The sequence below is a fragment of the Anopheles funestus genome, chromosome 3RL (assembly GCF_943734845.2).
Source record: "Anopheles funestus chromosome 3RL, idAnoFuneDA-416_04, whole genome shotgun sequence".
Classification (NCBI taxonomy): domain Eukaryota; kingdom Metazoa; phylum Arthropoda; class Insecta; order Diptera; family Culicidae; genus Anopheles; species Anopheles funestus.
In genome coordinates this window covers 27,860,421-27,885,914 of record NC_064599.1, presented here as the reverse complement: position 1 = coordinate 27,885,914, position 25,494 = coordinate 27,860,421, and the positions used below count along the sequence as shown (strand labels likewise).

The window sequence follows — 25,494 nt, the reverse complement described above, 5'->3', positions numbered from 1 at the left end:
GTGAGGTTTACTGTTTGAAGATGCTTCATGGAAAATCTTCTTTTTTATCATATTTTTACCAGTTGTTAAAGAAATCCGAACTTCGAACTTTAAAGTCACGTTTGAACGCTTCCACCAGTATCAACGAAGTGGCAGGAATTCTGACAGAACTGGAAACAACTTTAAATTGTTTATCGAAGCTTTCACATGATGTAAGTAGCTCGTAACGATTTGCCAATTAATTTGTCCTAAGTCACACATTTCTTTTGCAAAAGGAACAAAACCAACAGCCAGACATTTTGTTACGTTTTTCCCGTCCTGGACATACATCAGTGGATGCTATTGCACGATTCAACATGCTTCATTACATTCATCAACCAAGCCCCTCAGGCCCGTTGGGTGTACAGTGCGGCAAGCGATGCACAATCCTCCCGAGATCGATTCATTGCAATCATTCGTGTCCGGATCGTTGCGGTTGCATTTATGCAAAACTGGACTATGCGTTACAGATAGCAACAGAACGGCAGGAACAGCTAACGCCGGATGAATTGCTGGAAGATCCCACAAGGCAAGTGACTGATGTAGGACAGCAGCAGCAGATTAGCAATCAATTCGTAACGAAATACATGCACTGTAAGGTACACGTGTATCAAGGACGGATTTTTGCTGGATTTCTTGACGCTGAACAGTGTAACGTTAAACTAACGGTTCTGTTTGAAAGCTACGAAATGGCGCTATCGGTAATGTAATTGTTGATCACATCAATGAATATTTTGTTTCTGTAACATGTTTTTATTATACAGACTATTCCCAATACACTGTCACCGTGCTGGAATGAAACAGTGGAGTTTCAGAATGTACCATTTACCATGTCAAGCGTAGCAATGGACGAATTAGGCCAGAAATGTACCATTTTGTTCAACTTTCAATGGGATGAAAACGAAATGGTAAGAGAATGAATTTTCTTTCAATGTAGAAATAGATTTTTTCCGACCATTCTGTGTGTTTAACACTAGAGTTTCTCAGTGTTTTAAACAATTTTTCTTACTGGTCCGATAGTTCTAGTGTAAATCTAGTGTCAAACCTGATCCTGTTGTGGTAAAGATCGGCTCCACTACCTACTATGCCATAACTTTGCCCTCTCAAGTATAAAATATTGATATCATGACTTTAATGTCCTTAAACTGGTTGTCGATACCGGTTGGCAACTCACTATCTCTAGTCATTCTTCTATTGCTGATCATTGTGCGCTTATTCAAGTGACATTAGCGCTCTCTGTGATAAATTAGCAGAAATATGATCCATTGTGTGATGTAGAATTATTTACCCTGGGTAAACTGTAAATACAGACCTTGAAATATAGATCATTTCCTTGGCTAGCTAACTATAACGATTCCTGTTACAAAAGAAAAAAAGTCATAGAAAGCATAAAATGGCAGGACAAACACCTCTTTATGTTTTAGCACTACAAAAGAACTTCTCTGACTGTAGGTGACCTACTGAAATGACAGGACCGGTAAAATATCGTAAAAGTTGAATCCATGTACACTAGTCCTTGGAAACTTTCTTATCCATTTGGCTTAAAAACGAAGAATAATTTCATGGAAAGATTCTCTAAAATATCAATTTTTTAAATAAATAAGATTATATATCGATAAACCTCAAGAAGATAAGTTGACCAAACAAAATATTAAATTTCGTGCGAAACAGGAAGTTATAAAGTTACGTATAAATTTCATCTAAAGGTAAGGAACGCAATCGGCTGGTTGGAAACATCAGTAACATTATCGGAAGCAGAAGAAATAGATATCAACGATGAAACAAGCCGTATCGATAGATCAGCTGCATCAAAGATCTGTCGGAATAGACAGAGTGAAGATTTACAAACACTTCAAATTTCGCTACAATGGATTCCACTTTTTTACAAAGGAACAAGGATAGCGGAAATTTTAGTTTCAAGCAATATAGCAGAGGTACGTTTGTGATATGTTAAATTAATTTAATGCTTTGTACATTGATATAACGCATTTATCTTGTAGATTCCCTCTGCCCTAGAGAGAGACGTACAAACTGAAGTGGAACGATTGCTTGTACATGGTTTACCACCGGAAATAGCTCCACGCTTGACCACATATAGAATTCGTGTACGTTTTGTTGGTCTAAGGCAAATGCAGAAACCTTCGAAGGGCAAAATACAAAAATCACGAATTTTACTAACACTTGGAGATGCGAGCATTATGAGCGGAGTTTCAAGAATTGCTTACGGAAATAGTGTTAATTTCCCAGAAGCATATGAAAATTGTTCTGTGGTGAGTGGAACGAGGAGAGAGATGAAAACAAGTTGTAATTAAAGAGTGTCAATTTTTGTTATAGCGTCTCCCAGTAAATACTAACTATTGGCCCTTGATGACTATCAAGCATGTTGATTTTACTGATGAAAAGCGCCTGAAAACAATAGGGAATGCAATCGTAAATGCTTCAGAACTGCTTGTAGAAAGCTCTATAAAACCTGAATCTTTCAGTGAAAGCTCAACAATTATTGATGTAGATCAGGAAGAAAATGTGACTCTACTTCCAACGGATCTACTGAATAGAAATATCAACTGGACCAACGTTCGTGACATGATAAAGAAACAGGTGGAAGGCTTGAACTTGACCAGTAAACCCACAACGGAACAATGTTCCGAAAATGTGGAACTCACATGGTGGTCAAAGTTTTACAATAATCAACTTCCTCAAAATGATCAAAAATATTCTCTTAAGGTAAACATTTAATAGAACTACATTAGCTTTAATCTCTTCTTCAACTCCATTAATTTCTTTGTCTCAGATTTACGCTAAAGAGTTGGAAAGTTTAGCCGAGTTTGAGGGATTCAAAGATTGGAGCGGAAGTTATAATCTTCAAAAAAAGAAACATCAGAAGACAAAAGCGTTTGCGACACAGAAGTATGGTGCCGTTAAATGTCATATTCAAATCAGTTCGCTAGTGAAGTCTTCAACGCAACCGTTTGTGCCGTAAAATACTGATAATTTAATTAATTCTTCATTATTAGACATTAATTATACATTTTTCTTACAATTTTAGAAAAGAGACCATACTGCCCACAATGTCGAATCCCGTGGAAATAGTAGTTGTTGTATACGTTGTGCAAGCCTTAAATCTTTCATCGCGTGATCTTATGTCCGAATCGGACGCTTACATTGTACTATCGTACGGTAACCAGCGTGTACGGGATCGAGCTTTTTATATCCCCAATCAGGCATCTCCTGTGTTTGGTAGACGATTTGAAATGCGTGGCATTTTGCCTAGGTAAATCTGCTGTTGAAGGTTTACTACATCGTGCAAAAAAGTATTTTAAAGATATTTAATACAGTGCTTCTTTCTGACAGAGATCAAATGCTACATCTTTCGGTATATGACAGAGACTTTGCTTCCTCGGATGATCTTATTGGCAGTACGTCCATCGATATTGAGGATCGGTTTTGGAGCAAACATTTGCCATCGTTTGGATTGCCGAGCAAGTTCACAACCAAAGGTTGCAACAAATGGCGCCACCAGCTGAAAGCATCCGAAATGTTGATACGGCTATGCCAGCAGCATGGGATAGCGAAACCTCACATAAAGGGTAACAGGATCTCTATTGGAGGTCAACCATTTGATGCTGACGTGCTGGACGCTAATGAATGTCAAACGGAGCAATTGTGCCTGCTGGCGCTAAATAATTTCCATCACGTTGCCAACGGGTTTTCCCTAACGCCCGAACACGTGGAAACGCGCTCATTGTATCATCCCAAGCGCGGTGGCCTTGAACAGGGTAAGGTTCAACTCTGGATCGAGCTGTACGAATCTAATCAACCGCATCCGCTACCACTTGACATTACACCTCAGCCACCGAAACCTTATGAACTGCGGCTGATCGTTTGGAATACGGCCGACGTGATGCTAAACGAGCGTAACATTTTCGGTACGGAGATGAGTGATATCTACGTGAAGTGGTTAGTATGAATCTTCCAAGGTTTAGTCCACCAATGGGATAAGGTCAGTGGCATTCAACCCTTTTTTTTTGTTTATTCCGGTTCGGCTCGTGTCGTTACAGCTGGCTGCAGGAGTTCACGGAAGCTCAGTACACGGACGTTCATTATCGGTCGCTAACCGGTGAAGGAAACTTTAACTGGCGCATGGTATTTCCTTTCCATTACTCACCCGCCGATGGGATGGTAGGTACCTCTCCCGTTTTTTTCTCCCTTTCTAATGATATTCGGGAAACGGGTTGCCACTGGTAACGGTAGAACTCTTGAGGTAACTTTGATAATTAAGACTTTATTACACTTTCAGCTAGTGCTGCGTCGCCGAAAAGCTTTCTACGAGCAATTCGATACCGAGCTCAAGTATCCACCGTCGCTGACCGTACAGATTTGGGATAATGATTCATTTTCGGCAGATGATTTTCTCGGCACGATGGATCTCAACCTTGCGCAGTTGCCTGTCCCGGCAAGTACGGCCGATGCGTGTAAATTTACCGAAAGCCTATCATTAACAGGATACGGAAGCAGTGCAGGTGGTTCTTTGAATCTGTTTGTTGAGCGTCGTGTTAGAGGATGGTTCCCGGTACATGGCAAACGCACGTCCAACATTGATGCAAGCGATCGTCGACAACCTGCTGGTGGTGTATCGCTGACGGTACATAATATCCACGTGGAAGCGTATCATCAAACGCACGGGAGCTGATTGAACTTTTTTAATTAAATTAATTTTCATCCTTTCCTTTTTTCGGTTCGCGGTATGGTTTATGATTGTAAACAGGGCAAAATCGAACTGGAACTGGAGATTCTTAGCGAAGAAGATGCTGCGGAGAATCCGGTTGGAGTTGGTCGAAAACCACCGCAGCATCTTCCTGAGCCCCTGTAAGTATGCTAGACGTGAGGTGAGGTCGTCGGAGAAATTGGGGAATGGGAAGAATTTAATTTCTTCCGTTTGATCGCTTGATTTGCTCTCAGCAATGTGAATCCCTACAACACTAAAACATCTACACCAATTACGGCCCCACGAAGTGTCGTGGCTTGTGTAAATGTTCGTGACATATGGACGTTCGGTAGATTTCTATGGTTTCGATGTGATTGTCTATTTATCTCAATTAATAGTAAACGTTACTGACCGTAGTGTTGGTTTTGTTTTGTTTTACACCAAATGAGAGTTCACCAAAATGTAGTAAACATGTATGTGATTTCTTTCGGAACAATAAGTGTTGAACTGTTTAAAAGCAGCGTTTCGTAAAGTATTGGAAATATTTCGTTTCTTACAAATTAATGTACCCGCAATGTGTATTGTTTCAATCATTAGCTATCGTCTGCATCACTAATTAGTAGGTTCGATGTGATTCGACATCAAATGCTTGATTGTTCGACAAAACAAATCTGTTATTCCCTGAATGGGTGTTAAATCTTTCCTATCACTTTCTAGCATTCCAAACTGTACGCTTTGTTTTATTTATCGTTCATTCCACAGTCGTCCGGAAGTATCTTTCCACTGGTTACGGCAGCCGGCAAAAACATTCAACAAGCTGTTGTGGCCCCGTATACGAAAATCGTTCATCTGGATCGGTACAGTGATTTTGCTGTGTTTGCTCATTTACGGATTGGTGATAAATGTGCCAACGGTTTTCATGGTTCGATCGCTAGAACAGAGACGCTCATCCGAAAGTATGTCTTCCGAAGGATAGCTGTCCGTGTTGTGTGAATATTTTGTAATTTTTTCTCCTTATTAATTATTATTAGCAATGTTTGTATATCGTAAAATAAAACTATTATGTTTGCTTTATCTTGCTCAATGTGTTAGGTATTTTTTATTCGTGTAGAACGGCCATTTTATTACTTAAACTACGATACCATTCGCATTGGTTGGGAGAATGAATGAGTGAATTAAATCTTTCATATGAGTGAGTTAATTCATTATAAAGAGTTGTTGTTCTCATCTCTAAATGGTAAACATTTTCTTGTATCAATGATATTATAATTTTTTAGAACGGTTGATCAGTTTCATTTGAACGAATCGCAATCGTTATAGATATACTCGTGCTGTCCTGTTTACGTAAACCAAGTCCTTTTCATGATGAAAAATAAGCTACTAATGTTTGGAAAGGACAAGGCTTCCAATGATCTTCTAAGAGGTTAATGTACATATTTCTATTCATACGATATTAAACAATCTTGCTGAATTTTCCAAGGCGAAATCAACTCCATAATAGAGACGACAGAAAAATCATTATTTCTTGCCCTCTTTTATTATTCACCGTTACTTCTGTCTCCATTACTTCTGCCCTGTCATATAGCATCCAGAAAATTGTGAATGTGAATGGAAATTGGGAAAGAAATGAAGAAAAAACTTTCAAAGAGAACAATTTTAGTTAAATTAAATGCATTCTTAAAGAAATTTAATATTTTGTGAGAAAGAAAGTAAATACAATATTCAAAATATTAAACGATCATTTAAAATATTTAAATATTAAAAACCAAACTATTAGTACATGAACTCATACATGCCTATAAACCTAATATTGAAAATTGTAATAGTTTATATAATAAATATAATTTTACCATACAAGGTTTTCCAATATTAATAAAAAAATGTTTAATCCACCGTGGTTTTGTTCCATGATGCCTCATAGTCTATTTCTATTTACCGAACAATCTAATAACTGTTTTTGCACAGCCTTTTGATGAAAATAGTTGTCTATCACACACCCTAAAGTTTCACATTACATGATAAAAAGAACGAAACCGTTCTACTCTTCAAATTGAAACTGGTAGAAAATCGATTTTCAGTGCTTCGGCGAGAAAATCTGGCGCAATGTTGACATACGCAACATATACGTACGTCTAGCAGCAAAAAAAAAAGATAGTTCTGCGCGGAAAAGCCTCTATTTCTAACGAACCGATGACAGAATTGTGAAACTTATACCGGTCTAATAGGGGGTGCAGTTACATGCAACAAGTTACACCCCTTGGTAGAATGATCCGTACGGAACCCAAAAACTAAACTTGCACCGCAAATGGCTGGAACTCAGCTGTCCCGGGCCACCCATTAAAATAATGACCGATAAGATCGACCGAGCAGTTGTACGCCGTTGAACGTTCGTCGGGGAATAGACACTGAAACGTTACTTTGATAAATGGACGGAATTGGCCCGACTCTCCCTGGACGGGGACACTGACAATTTGGTTCCGTGTTTTTTTGGTGAATCAAGTTTGAGTTCGTTTTTCTTTTGCGGTAAGAAAATGTTTTCTGTTTTCCGTGTGCTACAATTAAATTATGAAAGCTTTAAATGTTTATTAAACCTTCGTCAGCTCGGAGTAATTTTATTGGATGCTATAAATAATTCGTCTAAACAACGGCAATACGGAAGACACTGTAGGCTGTCTTTCATTACGCTTTCTGCTGTCCAGGACCAACGTGCCATAACAACAAACATCATGTACGTTTACTCGAAAGAAACCTTATTTCATCACTAAAGCACTAATCACTGATGGTGTCGTCCGTTGATACACAAGGCATTCGTTTGGATTCCGATGATCGTTCGCTTATCGTAATCATTCATCTGTGCGCTTCATGCCAAACGGTGTTCGTCCTACGAGCGTAACAGACAGTGAAGCGATTCCTACCAGCAGGCGCTAAATGATGTTTTCTTTGCGATTGCGTATGGTTTATCTTGTCCGTTATATTCTTCCACGTGACTCTCCCCGTTTTTTCCTTTACGGTGGGCGAAATGAAAAGTTTCTGAGCTGCACAATGGAAATTCAATACACACGGCACACACACACTTAAATGTTGTTGGAAAGCAATTTTTATTTTACTGTTTATTTTCCTCGATAGTGGAAATCACCTTCACCCGATTCGATTCACCCGCTCGTGTGGATTCGGTTGCGAAGGGTGAAGCTTTACCATCTAGCTTTTTCCAGTATATTGCTACGCACACAACAACCCACTGTTTTTCCAGTTGCCCTTCCTGTTTCCCTTTTTCGGATTATTGCAGGCAGACGGGCATTTTCTCGCCTCGCTCTAATCATTTGCTTAATTTAACTCGTTCCGATACTATTGCAGCAGTATTCCGTCAGCCGCTGGACATGCCGAACGTACATACGAGCTAGTGCACAACATACTGGTATAAATTTGTGAAAAGTGTCCTTTTTAGTAGTGCCTGTTAAACAGTTTTTTTTTAATTTATAAAATACCGATCAATGTGATTGTGAACAAAAACAAATGATTTTATTGTTGTGAAAGTGAAAAATATTTAAAATTCTGATTTTTTTAAATTTTGATTATTATTTTTCCATGAAAAGGAAAGTAAATTTAAACGAAAGAAAAGTGTACTCCAATGCTTGTCCAATTGTTCCCTTACTGTGTGTTTCTTTTTCGCAAAATATTGTTACCGTGAAGCGTGAACATGTGTTTAAATTGCTTACAAAAAGTGATTGAAAAGTCACGTAATATTTGCATATGCATTTGAAGCCTCGTGAAAAACCTCGTCCGTGATTAACAGTGCTGTTTAAATTATACACCACGTACAAAGCAGCGTTACAATGAAGGTGGTAATGTGGTTTGGTAATAGAAAAGTCTATTGGAAATGTTCGTTATGTATGATTAATAACTTTGCGTGACCAGTAATCGTACAACTTGCTGCTTGTTAGAAATGGCGAAATTTTGCGAAATATAAACGAGTTTAAGTGATCCAAATTTGATGAAGTTATTACATTTTAAAGAAGAAAAGTGCTTAAAAATTTTGTCCGTTCTTTTGTGAAAACAGACGGTATTTCATAATATCACCTGGTATATTTTTGTAAAAAATATACTTTAAGTGCATACAAATTAAAATAATAAAATAATAAATAATAAATTTAAGTGTAACATTTTTTAATCAAATTTTTGAAAGCATCTAAGCGTTTTAAGCTTATAGGAAGTGAAATATTTTCTTTTTTTTAAACAAGTGAATGAATAATTAATTTTTTAAAAAACTATAAATTGTTCCAAGTGTATGATGCTAATCAGCATCAGCAGTTCGCTGTAAACGATGCCTACGCCACTTTACTTAATACACAGTCCTAGATCAGTTCGTTCCGATACAGAGCACACACTACCGACCTGTGACGCCAATCAAGTGGAAGAGGATCTTCAACAAACGCAAGCCTTTAAGGTGAGAAGCTTGTGGAAACTGTCCCGGTGAGCTTGTAATTCATATGGCTGTATCGTAACATCTTGCAGAATTGGTTACTGTCACGGTTGAAGCTGCCGACCGGCCATGGCATTCAATCTACGAAGGTGAACCAAATTAACGCACACGACAATAACGAACTGCAGGCGATTTTAACACAACCAGCCGAAGCGGAAGTATGTCTACTGAGTGACAGTCCGTACCGTATACTTAGGGTGAGTAAAACTAGATAGAAGCTATTTCATCCTCTTCCATCAAGGTTAGGATATTATTATTCGCGATTAAATTAATTACCATTTTTAATATGGTTTCCGTAAATGGGTGTTGCTATAAAAGTAGTGTTGAGTGAATCTTTCTTTTCTTTTGAATATTTCTTCTAAAGATTCATGAATCCTTAAAGATCACTAAGAATCCTCACGGATTCATTAAACTTTAAAGAGTATTAAATCCTAAAAGTGTTATGAATACTCAAAGATTATTAAATCCTCAAAGAATCATGGATCCTCACAGGCCGCTGTTGTGTGTGGTAGAGGTGCATCCGAATCGTAACCTCGTACGTAGAACTGGATGTCTTGCTACAGATAAATAAAGTTAAGGAAAATCAGTATTGATACACAAAGGAAGAAGTTGTTAGACAACCAAATTCAGCTAAATCGGTCTTCAAAATCGAATGCTTGTAGGACTTGGATTATGGTTTCTTCAGTAGTTTGTCTTTATTTATCTATTCTGGATAATCAAGATAACCGGGTGGGATTTGATATCCGCCCCAAAATGTGTCCAGCTCAGCACTTCCACAATCTACACTCCTGGAAATAAATATAAGAATAACCCTTGTGACATGAGTTACTGATGGACTATTGTACCAATTTGGCTTTTAAAAATTTCTACTGAAAGAAGGCATAACATAGATCTTTCAGTTCAGACTTTCTCTTACATATTGAGTGAGACGGGGCGGCCCGGTGGTGCATGTGAAAAACGGCGCCCGTCCACACGACCGGACCGGGTTCAAATCCCATCCGGACCGTCTCCCCGTAGCAAGGACTGACTATCCGGCTACGTGGTAAAATAAGTTTTGATACGGCTAGGCCGTTCTAACCGAGCAAAAAAAAACATATTGAGTGAGTTGAAATGCAAAAGAGCAATGAATAGAGTCATTAAAACTTTTGTGCTGAGTTCAAACCATACATTCACTTACAGGATTAAAATCACTCACTCTTACGCATTGTGCACATGCTTAGTTACATGCCAAATCGCTTTTGGAAGTGTAATTTAAAAAAAGTGCGGGTTATCCGGCACTCAGTTAAATAGCGCCCGGATAATTGACATTCCCCCTGTAATTGAAATTTACAATATTAATAAGATACAAATGAGTCATGTTATATCCATTTCCATACCGATTACATCGTTTGATGGTTGGATGAAAAATGCTCCCATTCAATTATGGTACTGCGGTGATTTCTACAACTCGCTCGAAACTTGAACCAATGATCGCGTGAAGCTAATGGAACCATGCAATACACATGAGTACTCGAAAAATGCTTCACAAATCGCTGCTAACGGTTGAGTATTCCCTGTAGAAAGTTTAAAAAATAATATCAAAACATCATGTAGACGATTCCTTTTGGGAATAGGGAATGGGGATGTTTTTTACCCCCCTTTTTCCATCCTTTTTTTGTCCCGTTGAAATTTAACTTTATACCGTATCTGCTCCAATGGCTTTACTGATGGTGATGGCCATTTCAATGCCAAACCAATGTTTCCGTACGGTTGGTTGCATCGTAAAGCGTAATTGACGGTACGATCTATGATTTCAACCACGGTGGTTCGCGTTCAACGACAGCAGGTAAAAGTAAAAGCTCTCCGATTTAAACCACAACTTCGACAGCAAAAGGATACTCTTTGATTGATGGCGGAGAGTGTTTCACTCTCTACGGCAGCTTTTACTTTGCTTTTCTCTTACAAAAGTTGCTTGTTCTTTGGCATCATTCTAGAAGGACCTGCAACTTCCTTCTCGCTCTCCACGTTCACTGTGGCTCTCTCAGCATCCTTTCGCGTATCCTGCTGATGGACGTACGGAGCTATATAATACCTAGCGTCTAGGTAGTTTATCCTCAGTCTCGCGTTGTCCGCGATCTTTAGCCGATGTGTTCCGATAAGGAAGAGTAAATCACTAGTCCAGTGTAACGGTTCATTGCATTAAGGATCAAACGATTGTGCATCGGTTGTTCTTGCCCCATTGGTTTGGGGCAGTTCGTTGGGCAAATATCAACATTTTTGCATGGAAGTTTTATTACTCTTTACCATGTATTATTGTACATCTGTGTTGAGTTTTGTTAATTTTTTTATTTGGTGACTGTTTTTTTGTGGAATAAAAACGAACTATGAAAGTAAACGTTTGCTTACTTTAAGACGTGCTTTTATGACGTTGGGCAATAATCCTCGGTGGCTTATGTATTATTACGTGGACGTGTGTGGTTTTTCCTGCCTTGTTATGAACCAGGGTGATTTATAAGCATAGAAACATATAAATCAAAATTGTTTAAGTGCATAAAAAAGTGACTCAAAGTTCTATTAGTATTTATATATCTATTATAGTAAAAAGTATATTTTTTATAATTTTATTTGTTATTTTTGTTTTGTTATTTTTTATAAGAATTCTAATTATTCTACTGTAAGTTACACTAAAAGTGTCTACAAAAAGAGAATAAAACTATAAAAGAAAAAAAATCTCATCAAATTATCTATTACAAGTTATCAAGTAAACATGAAGCATACTTCTTACTTACTACCAAAGGATAGTTGTTCGTGACTGTCCAGCAGTGTTTGGATGATAAATTAATAGCAGTTGATGAATTATATTGGTTGCCTGCGGGATATTTTTCGATCTTACAAAGGCAACCCATTTTATGAAGTGTTTGCTGTTGCCTAACCGGTGTACCAGCAGGAAGGGCAATAGATCAATTACTAAAGTTGCAACACATCGGTCGTTTACGATAGATAATTAATCAATCACAGTTATTATCTGTTGAAGTGTAATTAATGAGAAAGTGAATCTACTAGGACGCAAAGTTTCACAAAATTAATATACCGTGATGTAAGTGTAACTTGAACTCAGAGGAATAATATATCGTATTGCTTCGATATTTTAGTATAAAACGTTAGGATATGTGCGTTTAAAGATGTTTAAATGTGTACGTAAAATTCCTATCCTTCATATGCCCTGCATCAATCAACAAAACGTACGAGAAATTTATAGTGCTTGTTAAAGTGCATCTCGCCACTACCGACGCTATCGAACCCGACCGCAATATTTAGCCTCGAGTGTACCTAATCGGATGCTATCCCTTGCTATGTATACACGAAAATCTCTTCGACATATGTGGCGCAACTGTTCGCAACGTAACGGATTCACGATCGCAACACCGCTGAAAATACCGGTCAATTGGAGCCGTGTGCTGCGCCTGCAAGGAACGGCACGCATTAATGCGGAGGAAGTAATAAAGGTTACTATCAGGTTTTCGAGGATGAAAGATGGGTTTATTTTTTGGTGTTTCATGAATTAATTTATTAAAAACTGATTTAATTTTAATGATTTTTGTGTAACATTGATAAGACTTCATATGCTCAGACTGTATACGCTCATGCATCTCTGTGTGCGCATTAGGTATGAACACGTGCAAACTACAACCTACCAGGCGTCTCCATTCTAATGGAGACGCCTGGTAGGTTATAGTTTGCACGTGTTCATAGCTAATATTCCAATTTACTAATGTATAAATGTACTTAATGGGGGCAAATTTTGCTGTGTTTAGTACTTTCCCATCCACCACGTTTCATAAGGAAATCGATTGACCCTTGACTGTTTATCACTTACTCTGCTCAGTATAGTTTAATTATCACACAATCAACAATGACACTCATTGTACCATCTGTCTGTCATATTTGTACTAGCGATCGTAACGATAGGCACGTATTTCATCAGCCTTGTCACTCATTCGATTAACCAAATGTTTAGGTATCTAGCGGACTTCCCATTTCCCCACACGCGCTGCGGTCTCGGATGCAAAAGGCAACGAATGACATTGATAGTGTGTTTTCACAGTCAGTTTTCTCAGCAAAGTAAATAACTGATAAATAGGTAGGCTGACAGAAATGGGGTTGTATGTACTATCGAAGCATAAAGAAAATCGCCAACATTAGGAACTGCACAATAATTGCGACATTGCGTGTCATTGCCGTATCATTTTTTTATCATTGCCAGAATGAAAGATGTCAAATGTGTTTTTGGCTAATCGAAAGCGTTAAAGCTATGCATAGACGAAGGGTTATTTGTGCCATCAGTTGGAAAGCATCTTCCGATCGGGTTTGGTTGTTTCTGGCAACACGCAGTTGTGACATTTCCATGAGCGAATTGATGGAAAAGAAATTAAAAAAGTCGGCGTATACTGAAACGCCGAGAGTAAGATTGTGTTGGATTGATGTGATGAAAAAAAGTACACGTACATCGTTTGCTGTGTTGATGGTTAGTGCTTTAAAGCGATATGTGGTGTGTATCGAGCGGCCATCTGTGTTAGTGCTAACACAAGAAGCCACAGGAAAAAGATTGAAATAGTGATTCAAAAACAGTTGCAGATAGTTTTGATGTGTTAAAAAATATAATAGTGAAAATTTAAGTTAATTAATTGAAATGTATCATTATATTGAATTGTACACTAATGATAATACTATAAAGAAACATTCAACATGGACCATTTTCACAATTATTGATCGATTTTATATGACCCAACACTCTGTAATCCAACCACATAATTTCCAACACTCTAAACAGGCAGCAGAAGCCGGTAATCTCGAGGAATTTATACGGCTCTATGAGGGAGACAATAACCGCCTGTCGGTAAAAGATAGCAAGGGTCGGACGGCTGCCCACCAGGCAGCGGCACGAAACCGTGTTAACATCCTTACCTTTATACACGGCCAAGGAGGAAACTTGAATGCACAAGACATGGTTGGAAACACACCGCTTCATACGGCAGTCGAGAATGATTCGCTGGATGCGTTGGAATTTCTACTGAAAATGTAAGTATTTAACAAAACCATACTATCCGTAATTGCAAGGTGTTGGCACAACGTTTAATCGGATAAGAGGACACAATAGTTTCAGCAATGAGTTGGATAGGGTTTTGGGCGAAATTTGAAAAACTTTACATCATATCGAGGAAAAAGTTATTCGTTCCAGTATGCATCGCACGTGTAGATGTTTGCATTGAAAGTTTTTCTAACGTAAATTTTATCTCATTTGTGTGTTTGAAAATAATACGTAATAGCAATAAAAAATTGTTTAATTATGTAATGTAAATCACATACAAAAATATTCATCTAACATCATCTAGTAGAAATGAATATTGTATTGGTTGAAATAAATTATCCACCTTCATTTATTTAATTTATTTTTTTGTCTCTACGTGAATTAACTTACATCATGTTCGGTTGTTTTCACTTTAAATTAACTTTTCCTTTTTTTGACTAGCGTTCAGGTAACATTTTGATAAGATTAGATATAACGAGTCTCGTTGTTAAAAAGAAGTTATTAATGTTCTACCAATTTGGTATAATTTTAAAAATGGGTTTGACGGGTCAATATTTTTGTAAAATTTTGTGTGTCACTAATTTTTCAAAACATTTTAAAAACTGATTTTACTCTGATATTTTTTGTGTATAATTGCATTGAATTTATTATATTGCTATATCGTTACATGCGCCTCCATCCTAATGGAGACGCCTGGTAGGTTGTAGTGGTAGGTGCTCGTAGAAGATATAAATTTTTTAAAAGGGATAGTTTTACTCTGTTATTATATTACGAAATTGATTGTATAACTGCATAACTAAATTTTTTGTCAGAAAAATTTGAGATGTATGAATATTGCAAAATACACCTTTAAATGTAAGATACGTTACATATGGTTAATTAATTAATTAAATCATTGCTTTTATTATATATCTTCAATTTAATCGATATAACGTGATACTGTTATTCCACAGTCCAGTAGCGACAAACATTCTCAACGAAAAGAAGCTAGCACCAGTGCATTTGGCAACCGAACAGAACAAAGTAAATGCGCTGCAGGTTATGGGCAAATATCGTGAAGTGATCGACATACAGCAGGGTGGAGAACACGGTAGAACAGCACTGCACTTGGCCGCTATCTACGATAACGAAGAGTGTGCGAGAATATTGGTAAGCGTAAGCAAAGGTTTTTCTTCGATTTCTATGGTAGCTTTTATTGACCTTTTTTCCTGCTGGTGGGGATATCGTATTAACATGCAGATTTCAGAGTTTGGAGCTTGTCCAAGGAAACCGTGCAACAACGGATACTATCCGATACACGAGGCAGCTAAAAACGCCAGCTCCAAAACAATGGAAGTCTTCTTCCAGTGGGGTGAATCGAAGGGCTGCACAAGGGAGGAGATGATTTCGTTCTACGACTCGGAAGGCAATGTGCCACTGCACTCGGCCGTCCATGGTGGTGATATCAAGGCGGTAGAGCTGTGTCTTAAATCGGGAGCAAAAATTTCCACCCAACAGCATGACCTTTCAACGCCGGTACATCTGGCGGCAGCACAGGGCGCCATCGAGATAGTGAAGCTTATGTTTCGCATGCAACCGGTCGAGAAGCGCATCAGCTTGAACTGTACCGACATTCAGAAGATGACACCGTTACACTGTGCCGCCATGTTTGACCATCCGGAGATTGTCGAGTATTTGGTGAAGGAGGGTGCCGACATTAATGCGATGGACAAGGAGAAACGGTCGCCACTGTTGCTGTCTTCGTCGCGTGCTGGTTGGCGCACGGTAATGACCTTGATCAGGCTCGGTGCAAACATTAGCCTAAAAGATGTGAATTCCCGTAACGTGCTGCATCTGGTCATCATGAACGGTGGGTGTTTGGATGAGTTCGCAAAGGAGGTATGCCACACACAGTCCGAAATCTATCTGCTTCAGCTGCTGAACGAAAAGGATGATGCGGGCTGTTCGCCGCTACATTACGCTAGCCGTGAAGGTCACATTCGCTCGTTGGAGAATCTGATACGGCTTGGAGCGTGTATTAATCTGAAGAATAACAATAACGAAAGTCCACTCCACTTTGCGGCACGATACGGACGGTACAATACAGTGCGGCAGCTACTTGACTCCGAGAAGGGAACGTTTATTATAAACGAAAGTGATGGTGAAGGGTTGACGCCATTGCATATTGCTTCGCAGCAGGGCCACACACGGGTCGTGCAGATGTTGTTGAACCGGGGCGCTTTACTGCACCGGGACCATAACGGACGCAATCCGCTACATCTGGCCGCAATGTCCGGTTACACGCAAACGATCGAGCTACTGCATTCTGTCCATTCGCATCTGCTGGATCAGGTTGACAAAGATGGGGTAAGTTTGGAAGTGGTTTTATTTTAATTTAAATTTATTTAAATGCAAATTAAAATATAAAAAATAGCGTACGCATTAACAAAAAATGGACTTATTTTGAATGGTGTTGGAAAAAACAATAAAAATAACTGCACTAAAGCTTTCTTGAACCTTATGTTCATTAAGCATTCTAGACCAGGCATGAGCAACCTGCGGCCCGCGGGCCGCATGTGGCCCTCGAATTGGTTTTATGCGGCCCGCGAATAGCCAATATCAAATTTTATATTAAATGTTATTAAGAATTAATAGTGCAAATTACCCGCTTAATACAACGCTCAAAACTAAAAAAAAAGATTTTTAATCCTAATTCACTTTTCAAAAATACAGCAATGCTTCTAGTCCGAAAAAGTCTGGATAAAAGCAGCTTTACTACATTAATTATTATATCAATGCATCCTGCAATGAGGCCCGCCAACCAGTTTTTGATTTTAAATGTGGCCTGAAGCTCTAAAAGGTTGCTCATCCCTGTTCTAGACAGATCTCTTGATTTTCTACCGGACTGCCATGCGCCAGTTGGAAGGAACCTAAGCAAAGGCTACCTGAGATAGAAATGCTTTTCATAAACTTTTTGGTGGTCTTGGCCATTGATTTATATTCGGTTTTGTGGCTCAAAATCGTTGGTTGAGATTTGGCTATTAAAGATGAAACGGTCACATCTGAGAACCATTGCGTGGTGGTTTGTCCAAAAGTTCACTACAACTTTGGATAGCTATGTACTTGATCATATCCAAAAACACCGTAAGTTCTGGAGGAAATATTATTTTCCTTTTCGCTAATGGAAAGCCACATACACACAAGGAATTTTTCACGGAAATTTGATGTTGGTGTCGCCAACGCGTAGCTTCATGGTGCCGGACGTAAAGTACACGCTCTTTCATTAATTTATCATACTCGATCCTAGACAGTATCAAGTCAATCGCATCATCAATCAGGACTCTGACGTAACGCTTTCTTCGAAAAGAATTCTTTCACCAACATCTTCAGGCTCTTTTTCTGGCTGAATGTCTACTTGTCGGGTACATAAAAATGTCCATCTTGTCCAGATGCTTCCTCCTGCCTCTCCGGAGAACGATAACTGATCACTTTTCTCGAGATCTTCATCTTTGAGCTATATGCTAAATTAAACTTCCGGAAAAACATATATAAAATGACATATTTTTCAATTAGATGACCACAAAGTGCCTGGAATTATCGTTAGGAGGCGCAGAACTCTCTTAAAAAATGTCAAAAACCTGTCCATTTTTTGGTTTATGTAAGTCTTCTATTCAAAGTGCTATTTTTACATCTGCCCTTTTCTTAAAATTAATTGAACAGAGCTCTAATGCCAATCAATACTGCGTTCCTAAATAAACAACACAGTTATAAAGCAACGATTAATTGTCCTTCTTCACAGTACCCATACTGTGATCAAGTAGATGGCAACTGATTTCCATTTTTATTACCATCCCAAAACCAGAATACGGCATTACATTTAGCCACGATGGAGAACAAACCCAATGCGGTGGTACTGCTGCTCAGTCTCGGCTGTAAACTGCTTCACAATTACATGGACATGAGCGCAATCGACTATGCGATTTATTACAAGTATCCGGAGGCGGCCCTTGCCATGGCCACTCACGAGGAACGTTCCGGCGAGGTGATGGCACTGAAATCGGACAAACATCCGTGCGTAACGCTGGCCCTGATCGCTTCGATGCCGCGTGTCTTCGAAGCCGTACAGGACAATTGCATCACCAAGGCAAACTGCAAGAAGGACTCGAAGAGTTTCTACGTAAGTACCGCACCTTGTAGCCCGATGGCGGGTTAATTAATTTCATTTCAGCACAAAAAAAAACATTCAACAATACCGCGGTAAGGTTTTCACGTGGCCAAAACATGGGAAGGTGAAGTGATATTCACCCAAAAAAAAATCAACCACTTACAATGCAACTAACTGACTAATAACTAAACCTCTCGAAACAGATTCGATACTCGTTTACCTGTCTGCAGTGTCCGGCACTGTACGCACAGATGGATGCACGTACCGGTGAAGCCGTCCAGATATCGAAACCGATACCGCTTCCGGCACTGAACGTAAGCGGGGCCACTAAACCAAACCTTTCGCTCGAGGTGCTTCTCTGCATGGTTTTGCTGATGTGGAACCGGACCCGCATGCTGTTCCGCAAAATTTTACACACAATTATCTATTACCAGCTTGAATTGTATTGTTACACTGCATGAGCTTTACAGTGGGAATATCAGCTGCGGACGGTCGTAATATTCCACCAATTTGTAAACGGATTCGCTTTTAATCTTCTCTTAAACGCTGAGTTCCAGTACAGTACAGTGAGATACTTTCACTAGAAGATGTCTCACCGTTTTATGACACACCCGTTAATACACGATCGAAATTCATCCTAACAGATCTGCATGAGAACTGATGCGGTCTATTTTCGCTTTTGCCTCGCTGCAGATCAAATATTCATTTCACGCGTACCAAAAGTCACAAGAGTCCATTGCAGAGATACGGAAAACTATGAACGACCCGAAATGGCGTCCACCACCATTGCATGTCGTTAATGTGGGTGTTTTTTTGTGTTTATTTGTGTTTGATCTTCTTTTATGTTTATCTGTGTAGTGAATGGATGTGAATCATTTAACATGTAGAAGGTGGTTCTATTAATGGTGGTTTGATTTTATTAACATTTTTTTATGTTAGTTTTCAGTGTTTTTATTTTCTTCATGTGTCTAATTTTTAATGCAACGCTTTTTTTATTATTCCTCTTGTTTCGATGTTATTGTACAGTGCTTCCTGGAATATTTTCCCCTTTATTTTCTTTCTAACTTCTACTTATATATGTGTTAACTTTATATTTAAAAATAAAGTAAAAATGGAATGAAATAATTATGAAAGTAATGTAATGGTCCGCAATTAAGTATAGACCTTTTTCCATAAAATTTAACAATAAATTAACAATTAAAAATTGAAAAGGATTTAAATTAGAATCGTAGGATTAAACAAAAGAGTTGTAATTGATTTGATATAGGAACACAAAGGTTACAATTCGATCGAATATACCTAGTCCTAATTGACCAAATAGACTAGCAAGTGTCGAAAAACTAATCCTCATTGTGAAAAGGAATTCATGAAAGTATTTTTTTTAATAAATGCCATCGAAATGCAGGCAAGTTAAAGCTTAAAAGCTTAAACACCGCAGTAGCAAAACTTTTGCACTCGCTTCGATGATCACTTTACATCGCCATTAACCTTTTGCACACAGGAGAGCTTTATTTCTTAGCGTATCGTCACCCTTATTGCAATGTTGTTCCTGTCGTTGTTGTCCGGGCTGTCCGTTAAATTGGTAGCTTTCAAACCTCATTAGTTTACGCTCAAAGTAATGCAATTAATCTTTTCTTCATCGCCCGCTGTACCTGTTGGCTGTTGTTCCGTCGTGCCAATCCACCGAAACTTCGGTTCGATGGCCCTAGGCGATGGTAGCACACGGACGGGTGGAACTGTTAGCGCATCCCCTCAGCCAAAAGTACTTGCAAATGAAGTGGAACTCTTACGGCAAATACTTTCACCTGGCCAATCTGCTGTTCTACAGTGTGTTTCTATTTTTCGTAACACTATTTACGTCGCAGTTGATGCGCAACGCTACTCCCATCGTAAATCCAACTGGAAATGTAAGTAAAACGAGTAAAATGGGAGGACTTTGTGTTTAGGGTTGATTAAAAATTCATCTCACATTTGGCACCAATAGCACACGCAAGGAGGTGATACGCCGGACGGTGGAGCTTACGGTGGACAGCAACACATACTAGCGTTGCGCTCAACATTAGCCCGCACGAAAGGATACAATTATGGTACCATGGCAAACGTGACGACCTCAGTCGCACCGCCACAGATTGAGGAACAGATGGATGTGTCCACCACGACGCTTGTGTCCGGCATTGGCATTATTATCTACATCGTCGTGAATGCTATGCGCGAACTGTTGCAGGTTTATCAGCAAAAGTGGCATTATCTGCTCGAACCGAACAACTTCATCTCGTGGATACTCTACACGTCCGCACTGATTATGATATGGCCCATGTTTTCCAGTGGCATGTGCGTCAGCATCAACTATTCGGCGGCTTCGATAACTGTGTTTCTGTCGTGGTTTAATTTGCTGCTGTTTCTGCAACGGTTTGATCAGGTAAGAGAAATTTTTTAATAGCCTTTTTTCCTATTCTAATTTTGAGTAATATTGAGCAATTTAAAATAGGCAGGAAATATGTTATATTCAAAAATTAATAATTGATCGTTTCGTGCTGTGTTTACCACACTATACCATTTCTTAGAGGAATAAATTCGACATCTATCTCACATCATGAAATGCAATCAAATACCCTTTCTCCTTAAGCAATGTTGTCTAATAAAAGGGTTTCATAATGCTCGTAAAAAAACAAACATAATATATGCTCAATGTTTCCAATTCCAACAGCCTATAAAACAGTAAGCTTTAATAAAATTTTCTCATCATCGTTTGCGATGAAACAAGAATGAATCTTATTGAAGAAGAATGTTCCGTCATTTCAGTCCCTGCTCAGTTATTGGAATATGTTTGTTTTTTTTTTGCTTCTTCATTTCACCGTGTGTAAATCCACTCCGAAAGCCATCGTTTGGGAGATACAAAAAAAAAATTCCTTCGAAAAATCCAATATGATGCAAGTAAAAATGCGTATAGGCCTCGATGAAGCAAGTGGATGCTTGAATCGATTTGGCAATATGTCGACAACCTTTGTTGTTACAGAAATGCCATTGTTGATTACAATTCCGATGTATCGAAAAATGAAAAGAGGTATGTGGGACATATTTCCGCTTGTTATTAAAACGATGCATCCATTTTCTATCATCTGTTATAGATTGATCCAGTACAAAAATTGATCTTCGTCCTCTCCAGTAGATTTACAGATGGATTTAATACTCTGTTTATTGAATGATCCTCTTGAAGGATTTATCAAACTTAAATAGTCTGTGCTGTCACCTTAAAAGCATTTACTTTTGACATGGCCTTTGTGTCGTCGGCAAATGTTCTCTTTTATAGAGAACTACTAAATGTTTCAAGAATTTCCATAGTACTGCAATAAATGTTAAATTTTACATTTTGATTCTAATCTTAACTGACAAAGTTTCCAAGCATTAAAATTTAAAGAATACTTCAAATTATAGGTTCGAACTTAATTCGTGGAGTTTATATTTAGTAACAAACGACCTGAAACAATTTTTCATAAAATTTCTCTAACTTTTTATGGTAAATTCATTACATATGAAGCCACAATGTTTATGTCTTTAAAGTTTTTCCTATGTTACAATATGAATTCTTAACCATGTTTTGAAAGAGTTTGAATTTTGCTTGAATGTCGGGGTTTGAATTGTGATGCTAAACCAAGTATCTTGACTGCGGTTGAAGCTTCCAATGCATCCTTGGCGTTAAGAATCCGCTCTACTAACAAACAGGAGTAGGAAAAATCGAGGAAGACTTGTTGAAAATACAGACAACTGGCTTCCTAAGACATCGAATATGTAGGTTAAGATCTCCGACCATGACTGTGTCTACCGTTAAAGAACTGAGCTATGTTTCTACTGTTACAGATAAAAAGCACATGCCGTAGCTTTGGGATTATCGAATATCCTTTTCTTTTAAATGTAGAATTCCTCAAGACAAATAACCTAATCGTACGACTCCTTTGGGCTGTTTCCTTTCAGATTGGTATATACGTGGTGATGTTTTTGGAAATCTTGCAAACCCTCATTAAAGTGTTGATCGTATTCAGCATTCTGATAATCGCTTTTGGGTTGGCATTCTACATTCTTCTCTCAAAGGTACACAAATTTGAGGAAGATTACATACCGTCTCAGTCGTATTCCTAACTATCTTCTCCGACTGTTTTGTTCAGGTCTCTGAACCCCAAGTGAATCATCTGTCGTTCTCGTCGATTCCCATGTCACTGCTGCGCACATTCTCCATGATGCTGGGAGAGATGGATTTCGTTGGCACGTACGTTCAACCGTACCATGTTGGAGATCTTCCATTTCCGTTCCCTTCGTTCGTCATTCTGTGTAAGTGTCTCTGTAACGATCAAAATGTCGGCCACGGAGATGTGACTAATTAAATTTTTTTTGGGGGGTTCTGCTCTGAAGGTTTATTCATGATCCTGATGCCCATTCTACTGATGAATTTGCTGATCGGTTTGGCCGTCGGTGACATTGAATCGGTGCGGCGCAACGCGCAACTCAAGCGACTTGCCATGCAGGTGGTGTTGCACACGGAGCTGGAACGCAAACTGCCCCAAATGTGGCTCGAGATGGTTGACAAAATGGAGCTGATCGAGTATCCGAACGAAAAGAAGTGCAAACTGGGATTCCTCGACTCCGTCCTGCGTAAGTGGTTCTGCAATCCTTTTACCGATGATTACAAAGGTAACGTATTCGGTTTTCCGAAGCGAACTGTCGTTGGGCTGTGTTTAACGTTTTTACCGGGTTTCGGACAGGTGGTATCGATTATGTGCTAGAAAACACGGAAGACTACGTTGCGGTTGAGCTGGAGAAACAGAAGCGAAAGTTGCGCGACATTGGGATGGCACTGGACACACAACATCAGCTACTACGGTTGATCGTACAGGTACCTTCGTGAGCCTTGAAGGAACTATGCCTATTGAAACTCATTAAACTTATTTAAATCAATTTCCTACATAGAAAATGGAGATCAAAACTGAAGCAGATGATGTCGATGAGGGTGTCCCTACCAGCGATCTTAAAGTCTCGAGCGGTTTGCTGACAAGTAATCGATCGTCACGCTGGTCATCACCGAGGATACGCAAGAAACTCGGTGCCACCTTAAGCTTCAACAAATCGATCGGCAAATGAGTGCAATGGTAGCGAAGTTCACTGTACTGATTCGGTTTCCCTGCATTTAAATGATCGACGGTTTCAATAATTAAGCACTCTTTTAACCATAGAAAGCAGAGCTTGTACGTGTGCGTGTGTGTGTGTGTGTGATCATTATGTATACATTTGTGTGCGTCTGTAAGTTAGTACTAAAATGTCTCCAACGTTACTGATGGTAAACCACACCACCGGTATACTTTCTAATATTTAAAGCAAAAAACTGTATTTTGGCTACAATTTAGTAACACAAACATTTGTAAGTGGTTTTGCTACTTGATCTTTTGCACATGATACTTTGATGTTGTTTCTAGCGATATGATAAATGTGTTGAAAATTTAATAAAAATCATAAACATACTCTTACACACCCCATTTTATATGTCTTTTAACTTTTTTTTTAAATTCAATTTCAAATAAATTTACCTTAACGGCTACAACAAATTAACTTAATATCTTAACATAAAATGGAGTGTAGAAAATAAAAAAAAAATGAAATTAAAAGGTTCCAAGAGGGTTATTAACTGTAAGAGGTACAAAGAACGGAGAGGATCATAAAAGGTAAAATGGTATTGTGAAAAAGAAGTCCCAATAAAACGACAAATTGATACAGAATGGTTCATTCCTTAACAAAACACATTCGAGATGGAGAGGAAGATGACAATGTAGGAGATAAAAGGGAACATAAAAGATCACACGGGACAAAAGGGTAAGAAGCAACACCAAAGTAAACGGTAAGGTTTACTGCCCGTTTAATCAAAGAAAAATGGATTATTGGACAGGGATAGACCGAGTTTAGAGTGACTAGAAGCCAATTGATGATGTTGAGAAGGAAAAGGAATTGAAGGACTTCTTCTTCGCTCCTTATCCAACAGTTAAAGGTCTAGAGCAAATGTTTGGTTATTGAAATATTATTTGAGGTGGTTTCTGATTGCTTTTATGCTGGGATTTATTTTCTTATGTAGTAAAATTGATGTATTTTAAAGTCGATATGATTGCTTCTTGCTTTTGTATGACTTCACGAATCAAATTCCAAATCATTGTGAACGGAAGATATTTTAAATTCCATTCGGTTACTTCCCGGGAGGATTAAACCATAAGGTTTTTAGGTGGCTTACAATGTGATACGCTGTAAAAAAAGCTACTTGCAAAAATGAACACAATTGTTGAAATTGTTTTGGTTTTTTTGAGCAAAACTTACTTTTTCCAATAAAATTAAACACAAAGCACGTCACAATGTACTGCAATAAAGATAAGAATAACCGATTTTCCCCTTGTGTACTCCCACAATGACCTTTATTATTCGCATAATAAATCGCTTTTCTTCGCTTGTGCAACAGATATTTCCGGGGGTTGCCCCGGTTCTTTTGCCGGCGGAAACATTTCTTCCACCCGGACGAAACAGTTTCGGTACTCATTTTTACTTCGTTTCGCATTGCAATAAACTGTTCGCATAAAAGCTGCCGGATATCATTGCCCCTCGTCAAAAAGCTTCTTTTTTCCCCCGTCCGTTTTTGCTGGCAGCAACTGTACTGACAGCGATTGTTACCCTTTTGTTACACTTATTGCAGTTGCATTCTTGCGTTCGATTCGATACGTAGGTGTAGGTTTGGTCTACATTCGGAATGAGATGTTTTCATTCGAACCTCACCCATTGTCGGAGTGAAACCCGTTGCCTCACACAACGCCTGTGTGCATCGTTCGTCACTTTACGTCGTAAAGCTCGATCGTTGTACCTACTACAAGTATGTCGCTACAATTGAATTTGTTATTACATTAATTTTCCTCAAATCTCACTCTGTTTTGATTTACAGCGCAATGGCCTGCACTGCCGTAGCCCGATTTTGTGACGCCAAGGGTGTATTAATTCTTTTACTTCTGCCTCTTCGTAGTGGTTCTGAATTTCAGAACGCTCGTTTAAGTCATTTC

The 25,494-nt window shown here is 38.7% G+C and overlaps 2 protein-coding genes across 7 annotated transcripts; both read left to right on the top strand.

The window, feature by feature from the left end:
* The first annotated feature begins 93 nt into the window (after window positions 1-93).
* On the top strand, window positions 94-5,797 carry LOC125767186 (myoferlin-like). Its single transcript, XM_049433499.1, has 13 exons — window positions 94-191; window positions 255-719; window positions 783-926; window positions 1,725-1,952; window positions 2,019-2,288; window positions 2,353-2,742; window positions 2,810-2,994; window positions 3,065-3,289; window positions 3,370-3,975; window positions 4,077-4,197; window positions 4,316-4,660; window positions 4,784-4,884; window positions 5,486-5,797. The coding sequence occupies exons 2-13, from the start codon at window positions 336-338 to the stop codon at window positions 5,697-5,699; spliced, it is 3,213 nt and encodes a 1,070-aa protein (XP_049289456.1). The 5' UTR covers window positions 94-191; window positions 255-335; the 3' UTR covers window positions 5,700-5,797.
* A 3,157-nt stretch (window positions 5,798-8,954) lies between these two features.
* LOC125771574 (transient receptor potential cation channel subfamily A member 1) lies at window positions 8,955-23,940 on the top strand. Of its 6 annotated transcripts, none has more exons than XM_049442318.1 (14): window positions 8,955-9,167; window positions 9,236-9,400; window positions 14,014-14,261; window positions 15,225-15,420; window positions 15,511-16,617; window positions 18,113-18,427; window positions 19,109-19,216; window positions 20,125-20,322; window positions 20,400-20,834; window positions 22,388-22,504; window positions 22,579-22,741; window positions 22,823-23,101; window positions 23,173-23,303; window positions 23,378-23,940. In XM_049442318.1, exons 1-14 carry the CDS (start codon window positions 9,045-9,047, stop codon window positions 23,546-23,548), a joined length of 3,756 nt encoding a protein of 1,251 aa, XP_049298275.1. In that variant the 5' UTR covers window positions 8,955-9,044; the 3' UTR covers window positions 23,549-23,940. The 6 variants fall into 6 exon arrangements, with proteins under 6 accessions (XP_049298275.1, XP_049298274.1, XP_049298280.1 ...); XM_049442317.1 differs by lacking the exon at window positions 19,109-19,216 and adding an exon at window positions 18,619-18,729; XM_049442320.1 differs by lacking the exons at window positions 8,955-9,167; window positions 9,236-9,400; window positions 19,109-19,216 and adding exons at window positions 10,883-12,279; window positions 12,442-12,688; window positions 18,619-18,729.
* The last annotated feature ends 1,554 nt before the right edge of the window (window positions 23,941-25,494 follow it).